Source organism: Sinohyriopsis cumingii, chromosome 1 (genome assembly GCF_028554795.1).
Source record: "Sinohyriopsis cumingii isolate HCF-2022 chromosome 1, ASM2855479v2, whole genome shotgun sequence".
Classification (NCBI taxonomy): Eukaryota; Metazoa; Mollusca; class Bivalvia; order Unionida; family Unionidae; genus Sinohyriopsis; species Sinohyriopsis cumingii.
In genome coordinates this window covers 132,195,301-132,207,973 of record NC_142961.1, presented here as the reverse complement: position 1 = coordinate 132,207,973, position 12,673 = coordinate 132,195,301, and the positions used below count along the sequence as shown (strand labels likewise).

General features: G+C 35.5%; 1 protein-coding gene across 1 annotated transcript in view; it reads left to right on the top strand.

The window, feature by feature from the left end:
* Positions 1 to 12,673, top strand: part of LOC149807878 (uncharacterized) — a 137,749-nt gene that overhangs the window by 33,225 nt on the left and 91,851 nt on the right. Inside the window, exons 10-15 of the mRNA XM_089962126.1 lie at positions 748 to 813; positions 1,234 to 1,314; positions 1,857 to 2,051; positions 4,769 to 4,906; positions 7,857 to 7,913; positions 8,662 to 8,801. Coding sequence (XP_089818252.1) covers positions 748 to 813; positions 1,234 to 1,314; positions 1,857 to 2,051; positions 4,769 to 4,906; positions 7,857 to 7,913; positions 8,662 to 8,801 — 677 coding nt within the window. The remainder of the gene's footprint in view (positions 1 to 747; positions 814 to 1,233; positions 1,315 to 1,856; positions 2,052 to 4,768; positions 4,907 to 7,856; positions 7,914 to 8,661; positions 8,802 to 12,673) is intronic.

Genomic DNA, 12,673 nt, shown 5'->3' with positions numbered 1-12,673 from the left:
TCTTCCTCCACCATTAATATTGTCCGCCATTTATAGCCTTTCGTGTGCTGAAAAAATGGCGCTAAACACTACAACAACAACGACAACAATCATTCTCTAAATGTTTTGCTGGGGAGAAAAATACCATATAGTGAGTACAACTTCACTTCATGTGAACCAAGCTCTAGTGGCTTTGGATATCATCCTGAAAAACCTTTGTTTCTGGTTGTCTGATTCCACTAAGATTTACATCTCATGATTGCTTCAGCAGAGACTTGAGATTTCAGAAGAAGAAAAGAATCACACAAGACAGAGAAATCTAATTTTTCCTGATATAAATTCATGACTTAAAGTACATATTCATTATTCATTGAAGAAATTAATATTCCAAGGAATACAAAACACCTTGCACAGGTGAGTAATGAACAACTATATGAATAAGTGCCTAGTTGGTATATGCAAAATGCCATTTATTACACACATGACCAATGTTGTGCTTGTTTCTCATAGGCTTTGTGTATTTCACATTAATTTAAATACAGTCCTTAAATTGATAAATTCTGACAAGTTACTGACCTCATTCTTTGTGAATGTTATATAGTATGTTGGACTAAGTAATAACATGACACGCCTACATACATCAACCTGTACATAAATTGGTTTCCAAACTTTTACGGATATCTGTCCACAAAGAAGCATCTGCTGTACTCACTGTTTTGCCAAGTTCTTAATGGTAATGTCTTGCGGCCTTTTTTATTTTTTTTATAGGATGTTGAATATGCCAAGACTTGCCATGCCACCTTAGCCTTACTACAGTCTTCTAAGTTCATAGAGGTAAGCAGTTCCCTTATATTTGTCTGATCCATTCAGGGTTATCACCCTTGTTAAGCATATTCTTGTATTGAGATGCAACTTGGAATCTTGCCTGCAATCATCATAGTTAAAGAACCATCCATCACATTTGATGGAATTTACTAAAGGCATTGGCTCTTCAGTCTAGATGTGCTTTTAATAGATTTTGTCACCACTATAGCATTTTGGACAAAGCTATATCCCTTGTCAGTCGGCTTCACATTTTTTGCATAATTGTTGTTTGTAATCAGCACAGCCTAAGAACCATTCTCGTAAATATGTTGATTTTTTGTATAATGGCATACATACATTGCTTAACAGAATTTCATAATTATATATCTAAGAACGGTACTGTTGCTTCTTTGTTTATCATTTCCACACAAGTGATGTATCTTTTTTCAGCCGTTGACAGCCAGGAAAATGGAACACGATAAAATAAGAAAGGCAGTGAAAGAGACATGGATAAAGGAAGTTAAAAAAATGGTATGACGCTAGATTCATATCACATAATTTGTTCCATTCAGTGCAGTACCACTTTCTACATATTTGATTGAACTGAACAGTAAAGCTAAATTTGCTTGTAAGTATTTTTGTGTAAAAAATTGTTGACTGAATCAGTACATCGTAACACAGATTAGATGCCTCTACCCACTAAGAGGAGGTATTTTATTTGTACCCTATCCAGTTTTACATTTCAGCCTCACATATTTCTGAATTACCTGAAATAAAACCAAAAGTGTTTTGGAAATACATGTTGCACTGCTCTGTGACTAATTAAAAAATTTGTATACAAAATCCAGTACTAGCATTGTTTGTGTCTTTGAAACATTTATGTTAATGAAGCTATAAGGATTTTTGTGCTCAGACTTGAATATAATTCATAAACTTGATGTCTGATTGGCTGATACTAAACAATCAGACATAAGAATTTTGAGTTTAGTCTGAATTTGGGTGTGAGAACGCTTTTCTTATTTAAGGCTTGATTAGCTAAAATAAGACATTACTTTAATAATTATGGATTGCAGCAAGAAACGGTGAACAACCAGAGAAAGGCTCATTCTATGTACATAAGTCGGCAACAAGAGTATGAGAAAGCTAAGGAGCTGGCTCAGAAGGTAGAATCAGATAAATTGCAGAGTAGTGGGGGTGGATCCCAGCAATCCAGTGGCAGCAGCAAGGTAGACAAGAGGAAAAAGTCAGAAGAGGAGGCTGCTCATAAGGTACTGTAAATAAAAAGTTTTGCTTAAGAAAGTTTATGGGATACCTGTATACAGTCTTAATCTTGTTAATTGGATGCAACAGCAAAGGTTTTATAAATGGCGTATGAATCTAAATGTTATTAAAACAGGTTTAATGGCAGTAATACAATACTTACCAATATCACATTGCTTACCTTCCAGGATTCCAAGTCCGATCTCCAGGTTTCAGATTATACAGTATTGTATATGATTCCTTCCTCCTGTTAGGATGGAAGATTCTAAAATGCGAAGAGAACTAGGTCCCAGTCAGATGCCTGCATCACATCCTGCATCCTGGTTAACTTACTCTTTTTGTGGGTGCATCATTGTTACCAGATGTGTGGTTTAGCTTCATAATTTTGCCTTTACTTTTAATTTTCTCAACATGGTTATGGCAACTTACATGTTTCCTTTGTTCAAGTGTTAGTCCCCATAGTCCATACTACAATTGTTGGTTTTTATTGCTACTTTTACATCAGTTTGTTATTTCAGGTTCTTTTTAAAACATAACAAGCACCCTTTTATATGTTCCTTCATAGTGTAAAATATGCATAATTCCTACCCTTTTTATGTCAGAAATTCATTTCCTTGTGTAATCCAAACATACCAAAGGAAGAAGCATTCCTTTGTAGAAACAACTTGGAACTCTGGGTAGTGCTCTAGCCCTTAAGGGATGTGCCAGCTTTATTGTGACACTGCATGTGGGTCTTGTCAAATAATGTCAGTAGTAATATACCTCAGTTTTAAGGCGGTACTCGTCTTCCTTTTGCTTTATGTGGAAGTTTGGACCCACCTTCCTTAAGAAATGGCAGCTGTAGAGGAGATCATGTTCCAAGTCCATCATATTCTATGCAAGAGGAATATTTTAGTGCAAAGTCTGTCTAAAGGCAGTGGGTCCTTATGAAATGTGCTCTGCACCAGAGGGTAGCAAGGGGCCCCTTTTCAACGAAGCAGATTTAAAACCAGACAACAATCCCCTTTGTTATATCCCCAGTCCCAATATGGGCAGTGAATGTCTCCAATCTTTGTGGATTGTGTGTGTTCATGCATACCCTTCACACTTTTCAGACTCACTCTGCAAGTGCATATTCTGGTAGCTCCCCTATGGTCTTTATGGTTGTGGTTTAGTGATTTTCTTGACCTGTTGGTTCATGAGCTCAGAAGGTTCTTCTGTTGCATCACACAGGTGTCTACTTCACTTGGCTGACATTTCTGGGGGCTTTCCTGGATTTTTTCACCAACAAATATACTGGTCACCATGTATAGCCTCTCATGTGCTGAGAAATGGTGTTAAAACCAGAAACCATAATGTTTGATTCTGCTTGTTTTGTCTTGTATCTTAATGCAGTGTGTGACACTCTTATTAGTGCAACTACTTCTAGTATTGTTAAATCACTTAGCTCCCACAATATTTGCTAGAGTTACTGCCCTTTTTGTCTTGTGGCTTAATGCTGTGCACGGCAGAATCTGGTAAGCATAACTAGTCCCACAGTTTTGAATGGATTGCAATTAAACATGTTAAATATTATGGGCATCACCAGAAGACGTACGTATCAGACAAATCACTTTGCTCCTGCAGTTTTATAGAGTTATTTCCCTTTTGTCTTATACCCCAATGCAGTGTAAAAAATACATCTCATTAGCTAGACTTGAAGTTTGTATTGCAGTGTTTTAATATTCACTGTAACATTATCATTATCTAAAGATGCACATACTGACAAATCTTTGTGCTTCTTTGATTTTTATAAGAGTTGTTCCACTTTTTGACTATCAGTTGGATGCAGTGTTTTGACAAAATTTTGTGAATGCAAATGGTTTTTCTTCAGTTTTAATTAATTGCTTTGAAACATACTGTAGTCATCATCCTTAGATGTCAGATCATTGTACAGTGGTCCCCCTCTTAAAATGGCAACTACTTCCACAGCAGAAAGTGGTTTAATGAGAGGGTAATCACATAGATATGTGTAATAACTACATACAATGTAGGATAGGCTTAACTAATTTTTATATATTTGATATCTTCATTTACAAATCACAGGAGTATTCATGAACTTAATGTGATAAAACTAAAATCAGCGTTATTTTTGTTAAAAACTATTCATAGTGCAAAACCATTTTGTCAGTAAAATCTGGACACAAACATCTGGTTGCAACTATTCCTGTATGTCCATCGATTCCATCTCACTGCAGTTTAATGTATATTGAAGGCCAGGGTACCATTTTACTGTCCGGCAACTGGATGTCGTGCTGACTTGAGTTAAACAATAATATTGAGTCTTAACCTTGGCCATTGTGGGTACGTGAGAAAGCTCGCCAGTAGCTTCCCATGGGTCAGTGTTTCTTCTATGTGTTTTCCTGGGTTCTTCTTTCACTGAGGTATACTTGCTGCCATGTATCACCTATCATGTGCTGAAAAATGGCATTAAATTCACAACAACAACAACTATTTTTAATACATGAATATATATTAGATAGTCACTAATCACTGAAGAAATGTTGTTAAGGTCAGGGTTCAGTCCAGTGATAATAGGGCTGCAGTGATATTGTCACAGGCAAGACGATACATTTACATCTATTTCTGGGCTACATAATCTCATTATTAGGGCCATAAAGAGTACATGATGTTGCAACTTAATTTTTGTTTAATTTGACATTTATTGAATGGAGTTTAAAACATTTCTCTTTTTTATTGTTGTTAGGCGGCAGATTCAGAAACAACATATAAAGCCTGTATAGCAGAGGCCAATAACAGACAGCAGGAGTTACAAAAGACCAAAAGCCAGATTCTGGCTACAATACGGGAACAAATATGCCATTGTGATGAGACTATCAAAAAGGTAGGGCATTCATATTTAGTTGTTCTTTAGACAGGAATATAGAAAAGTCATCTTCTTTGAACTGCTTAACTTCTCTGGAATTGTACAGTTGCACATTTCAATATCATTATTAAGGGACAAAGTCTTACAGAACATTTCATACAACATATATCTGACAGAGAACTCTGCTTGAGTGTCAGATGTATCTGCCATAACTAAAACAGGAACTCTTTCAAGCTGTTGTTTTGGCTCTTTGCACCGATTTGCTCAGATGATGTCAATACACCATCAAATGATGTTACTAAAAAATAGAACAACTTTTAAGTGACTTTTAAAAAAAACCTGCTCAACAAAATTTGACAGAAAACATTTTTGCATAGGTGGGTATTTTGGGTAAAAATGAAGCTAATATTACTGCTATCAGTTATGGCTAGTATTACTAAAACCATCAATTATGGCTAGTATTACTAAGTATTAAAGGCCTCAAAACTTGCATAACAAAATATGACCAAATATTGCACTGGTGTTTGGCACCAGTAAAAGCCTTGACAAAGATCCTAGAGAGTTTCACTATCTCTTGGACGGTAACAACGCAACTTCCTCCATTAATGTTTTTGCTTGATGTGATCCTTTTTTTTGAATTCCTTTTAAGAACATAAGCATGAGCAGGATGGATAAATGAAATCCATCGCGTGTCTGAAACGACATGGATAACCATTTGTTATTCAGGAAAAGAGGTGTGACTGAAATAGAGTAGTTGGGCACTTACCAGTGGGTGGTGATGCTTGAGAGTCCTTGTTGGGAGGCTTGTGGAAAGAGAAACATTGTTTCCTGTCTCTCTTATTGAGTTGCCTTCTTTGCTGAAACATGTGATGCCATCTGAAGCAAGTTGCAGTCGAGAGTGCTGTTTTTGAGAAAAATACTGTCATCTATCCCTCTTCCTCTTTACATCTCTTCTTTGTAGCAGAGATGGGGGGGGGATGAAAATGGGGAGGAGTTGGTTAGGATTGCTGGAGGGGCACATCTTGTGCTACATATTTTCATACATCCTCTTTGCAACCCATAAACAGCAGCCTTGAGCTGAAGGTTAATGTTAGCAAAGCCTAAGATGATGCTCTGATAATGTAGAACTTTTAAGTTGAACATAATGGCTACTGTTGCTGGATGTTTCAGATCCGTAACTTTTAATTTCATTTTCCAACTTTACAATAGCGGCTTATAATATTTTGTTACACCTTACTGAAAACTGGTTAAACTTAGGGAAAAAAATTAACTGCCTTACTGAGATGGTCTTGTCAGGGTTGGCAGGTCTGGTATTGTGGCCCATAGGTCTTGGACAATACATGAAAATAAGGATAACTTGTTGGGATTAAACTTGGCATATAGGTACATCTTGACAATATTTGAGATGAATTCAATGATGAAGTGGTCACCAACTTAGGAAACTGCCCCTTAGCATGGAAAAGCTGACCTTATAAAAGGGGACTTTTTTGTGTTTCATTATTGCTCCAAACCATGAATTTAATGACCCGATGAAACAAAAAGTTGCATGTGATACAGTAAATCCTCAGCCCTCCTTCTGTGGACTTGTGGATGTAGAATAGGTCTGTTACACCCTTGTGCATCTTGTAAAAGGTGATTAATGGAGGCAGGATCTGATGGCTCACTTGTTGTCATTCCATATTCACAACTGGAAGGGTGCAAGTTAGGATCCTGTAACCATATTAGCCCAAGTTAGCTACCATCATATGCCCTTGGCCATGGCACTGTACTGCTATTGCCCTGGCACTAAATAAACTACTTGTGTACTAGACTTACTGTGACTTAGAGCACTGACCCCAGCCACACACCAACCCATTTTCTTACTGTTACATTGCTAACGATTAAACACTTTCAGCTGTTTGTTCATTGTGCTGACTACTGTAATAAAATATTATCTTTTACATGTGTTTCATTTTTATTTTGACTCTTATCCAAAGTGGGAGAATTACACAAAAATTTATATTGTTCTAATCCACCTGTGTTGTAACAGTATCCAGTAACTGTCAGTTCTGCTAACAGCCTGAATCAGTATGTGATCGAAGTAAAAGTGTTATTGAAAATTAAAGAACAAGTTGAATGATAATAAGATTTAATTCTTTTGTTCCCTTATTCAGGTGAAACTGTTGTTGAAAAGACTTGTTTGAAATGTCATTTACTTTATTCTTAGCAATTATTTAGGATTTGAATTTTTTTAGAACAGTTGTGATCTTCTGAGTGAATAATCTACATAAAGCATGTCATATTTACTTATGGTTAAGTTGGTTCCATCTGCAAACAGCATTCAAGTAACCACTTTTTGTTGTTGTCAAAGTTTTGTTCTTTTGTGTTTATTTCTTTTGGGTGTTTGTAATCCAAAAAAATTTGACACCCCTGAAAAGACACATTTTGATGGGCAAATCCACAGTGTTAAGCATCCATGAAAATGTCTTCTTTTTTTTTTTAAATACAAAAACCAGGAAAATGGATACCCCTGAAAATAAATGAAACTACTTTATACTGTTTTAGTGTTGCAGGGTTGGGTGTTTTAAGAGTGGGGACAAGTGTAACAGATTCAGTCAGACAACATGACAAAAGGTTTTATTACTGTACTTGTGCTTGTGAACATGTTAACTGCAACATATAGAAAAATAATTTGGTATCATAATGCTGGCATTTTTTAAAGAATCTGAGATGATTTCAATACTCTGCAATTAAAATGATCAAAATAGAGAATATTTTGGATGCCTTGTAAAAAAATTATTTTTTGATAGTGAGGTATCAGTCCATCATTGTGTAGTTTAAATAAATACCTGTGTAGCTTTAATTGTATTTCTTTCATGCTACTTATACTTAAAGGTTGATAAATGAATGCATTATTGGTACAATCTTTCTTAATGTAAAATCAAACAATGACACTGAAACAAATACTTTGCTATTTTCTTTTCTTCAGGTTACAATAGATTATTTCCAACTCCTCCAGACAGTTTCATCTGCAGTACCTATACAAGTAAGTGTTAGAAAAAAGTTTTGGATGTCTTGCAGTTTTTGTTACTCTGATTTTAACTTTAAGTTTTATTTCTTATTCCTGTTTTGGACTTGGTCTATAAATGACACAGGCATCAGATGTAGTACAGACTTTGATCATAGCAACAGGGTGTGGTCGGTAATATTAAGATCCTGTGTGAAATTTTTGTTTGTCATATCTTGTGTCTTTTACATCTGTTGCTGTATTCAACAGAAACTTGAGTATCATATTTTATTATGATATGCAAGAATTTTCTTTCATGCCTATTTATGCACAAGGCTTAATCATAAAGTTGTTCATAAATTAGATGCAGCATTAGGTAGACCTGTTGAAACCTTTTAACCTGTCTGTGCAAAGAACATGTGGTTTTTCTTCAGTTTACATGGCACAGAGACAAGGAGGATAAATGTCCAACAGTTTCATTAATCAGGATTTTTCCACATTACTGTGGACAATTTATTTATTACCTGATTAGGAATAACTTTTTATTAGTAACTTCATCTTCTAGATTAGTGGAGGCATTTCAGTGTCTCAAGTCATGGAGTTCTCTCCTACACTCACCACCCCACCCCACCCCAACTTTCAGCATCAACCTATAAATTTATAACTTTCAACTTGTATAGTAAGTATTTGGTAATAAGCTGTAATTTTACTTTTAAGTTCTTTGATGTGCAGTAGTCATGCTACATCTGTTGTCATTATTCATAATGGTTTGGTTTTTGTATTCCAGTATAGTACATTGTGTGAAGCCACCAAGTGCTATGAACCAGGAAGTCAATATCGGGAATTTGTACGCAATCTTCCTCTTGCTGTTGCAGAGTCTGATGTTCAAGAGCCATTTAAATTTGAGACATATTCTCAAAGTATGAGGTAAGAATATCTATATACAATGTTTAGCCATAGAAGCTTTACAGAATTCGCTCTCAAAACTCACATAATAAATCCTACCTTATATTTATGGAGGAAGCTAAATACGTGAAATGCGTTCTTGTCTCATTTATCCAACATTAAATTTTGGCCGTAAAAAATTTGATAAATACAATACATCTCTTACCCAGTTACTGTTGGGACCATAGATTGATCCCTACATGCTGATGGCATTGTGTCCATTCTCTTTTATCAAATATAGTTTGTATTACTAACAGAGTTTTGGTCTTACTAAAATTAGTAACAGTATAAATGTATTAGTCTCTCTGGTCAATTTTATGTGTAAAAGGATGCGACTCAGATTGAGGTAAGTGATTAGACCTGATAGTAGTTATCTCCCTTGGATATTGTTCCATGGTGGTAGGAAATGCTTTTGAAAGGAAATTATTACATTAAGAATAATGTTTCAGATGTTAATCTATATTCTCTAGTGATTGAAGAAAAGAAAATTTAGAAAATATAAAAATTATTTAGAGCAGTCTGTTTGCAACTGTTAAAGGACCATGAATAAGAATATCTCTGGAGATTTGTTGTTCCGTCTGGTCTTGTATAAATTTGTACAGTTCTCCATGCCATCAGTATTTTCAATGCTTTGATATGGAAACTACCTGTTTGATTTATATTAGAATGACAACATGGATACTAAAATATGTGGCCAGTCTGTGAGGCTGCCAAGTTACAGTTTAATGAAGCCTTACTGTAATAGATGATGGTTGGATAAACAGGCTTCATATTTAAGTGGCGCTCTACAGTTTCATATTTTGTGTATTGAGTGTCCCCATAAAGATCACATGGGTATAACATTGTATGATTTATTTTTGGTTTTATCACTGAAATATTTAAATTGCAGTCTTCAAAACAGTCCTTTTTAGTAATTTTTTTCTTTTCTTTTCCGCACACAGAACAATATTCAGTAGTAGCAAGGTCCCACACAAGCCCCCTCCAACCCCTCCAACCCCATTGAAAAGTGAGCTGTTTTAAATATACACATTGCATATTCTCAGCATAGCAACCAGTGTTATACTGAAAGTCAGGAACATGAAACTTGCCACAATTATTCATGGGACGTCACTGATAAAATGTTACAGTTTGAAAAGGGATGGAACAGATTAGGTTCATGGAGGCCAAAGATCGAAGTGTAAATTGTTTGCTTATTCTTCTAACACTAGTACATGGAAGAAGTGAATTTGCTTTGTCATCTGTTTCTTAATTACATTACAATTGAATAAAAAAGTCATTTTCACTATATATTTCTTCTATATATATTGTTGTTGTTGTGGGGTTTAATGCCATTTTTCAGCACATGATAGCTATACATGGCGGCCAGTATTAATGGTGGAGGAAGAACCAGGGGAAACCCCCGGAAAGAACCACTGGCCCACGTGAAGCTATTGGCAAGCCTTTTCACATATCCATTGACTGAATCCGAGACTCGAACCGGTGCAGACAGAGGTGAGATGGCAGTGATCCATAACAGAGAGTGCTTTAGACCGCTCGGCCACTCGGGGACTCTCTTCTAATTATACAACAGTTTTAAATTTAAGTTGACATTCATTCCTTTTTTCTTAGACTTCTAAGTTCCCCATAATTAAGACTGCCACAGGGCATATTGTGTAAGCAAGAGCAAATTAAGCATAATTAGATTATTTTCATGCATAACATCAGTGTTAATGTACCATTTTGTTGAGAACATTATCCATGATGAAAATAAGATTAAATATTAAATAATGGCACAAGTTTTCATATTTGTTTCAAGGTGGCACTCAACCATTTTGTATTTTGCATAGGATTAGGTTTTTTTTAAAAAAAAAAGACTTTCCTAGGTTTTCCTTATTGGTTGTACTGGCTATTAAAAAAGACCTTGTATATCTTGGGTACTGTTAAAGGAATTTGAAATTCCCATTATTTTGATGTATGATTGACGGGTGATATTTGGATTATAGAGTATACAGCTTGGCCTTGCTAAAGATGTGCACTTATAAAATGCTATTTCCACATTGTCATTTTCACTTCCAGGACTTCAGAGGTAATTGTAAAAAGAGAGCTAATAACTTTTATTTACATTTTATGTATTTTGTATTTCAATCATGGCACTTTCAGTAGCTGGCATTGTCTAATCTGGCAAAATTCATTTTCCCTATTTTAATAGCTGCTATGCATAGTGTACTTTAGACTAATTCAGGCTGATTTTTTAGCACATGGTAGTAGTAAATCTAGTTAGTTGTGTGCATAGATCATGTACAATTTCCACACGTACAATATTCAAATAAATCCCAGCTACAGTGCATGAAAGTAACATATATGTATGCCAACATTCTTTCCATTGTGCATGTTGCAAATGCAAATAACTTGACCATACACCTGTCACTGTCTCCAAAGTTCATATTATCTGTAGAGGTGGCACTCACCAGTCTTGTATTTTGCATAGGGTTAGAATTTTAAAGAGTTTCCCCGGGTTTCCTAACTGGTTATACTGGCTATTTAAAAAATACCTTGTATACTTTAGGTATTGTCCAAAGAACCTTTAATTCCCTTTATTTTGGTGCATGATTGATGCATTTAATATGGGTCAAGAGTATACAGCTTGGCCTTACTTAGTTGTGCACCTCCCAAATAACTGCTACCTCTGCTTGATTATTTTCACTTCTTCGACTTCAGAAGTAAATTTTACAAGAAAAAGCTGAAAACGTTTTTTACATTTTATATGCAGTCAAACCCACTTATCTTGACCTCAGTTCTCTCGAGAACACGTGTATGTTGAGCATTTTGGTCTGGTCCCAAAAAAACCGCTCATCTCGACCCCTGTTAAATCGATAACCCCATTATGTCAGGCATAAGTTTAGTCCAAAGTAACATGTGGACCCACTTAATTCAACGAAATACAATTTTTAATGTCTATCTCAGAGATTTTACAAGATATGAGCTTGTGTTTCCGCTACTACCGGTACCTCGTACAGGCAAGGATGGAAAAAGTCGGTACAAGACCAAAATTTACCGGTACAAATGCTAATCAACCAATCTCATCAATGCATGGTTTATCACTTGCATAGAGTGTAGAAATTTGTTTTATAAACAATACTTTCAAGTAAGGAAATTGAATAAATGTCTTTCTGAATTGGTAATATTTGAAGTGTTTCCATACTTGGAACAAGGTTAAGCCTTTAACTTTAGGATGGCTAGATCATGTGACTTAAAATAATCTATAAATAGAAACCCCACGCAATTAAAAACCAAGCTAGTGCCCCCAACCCCAAAACATCTGGTTATTGATTTTTTTTAAAATTAAGAGTAAATAAAAGCACAAAGGATTTTGTTTTTTAAAAAATCTATTGTGCCCAGTATTTTTTATCAAAGGCATGCAATCCATCAAAGAGCTTAGCCGACTCTCTTTCTGGTGCTGTGTTTTTTCCGGCAGTCACTGATCAAGGTCAGGAGGGATATGGGACTACATCTGCATGAATAGAAAAAGTTGGCTTCTTACGGAATTTGATGTCGAGACAGATAACATTAAAGACTTTAAACACATTTTACAGTTTGTCATTACATGAATGTCGACAGCCTCATTGTTTTCCAGCACAGAGGCTGGTAAAACATGGCATAAAGAAACTTCTGATGATCGGCAAAAATGGCTGATTTTCATGCACAATATTGGTCAGTTACATTTTGCTGCTATTCACAAGTCGACACTAACAAAAGAAAATATTTTTCAAAAAAGTATAGTCCTAAATATACACGCATTTAAATTGGCCTAGATTTTGGACAGCGTGAGAAAGTCATTGTCTTGCTGAGGCTACCAAAGGGATGAGGCTATCCAC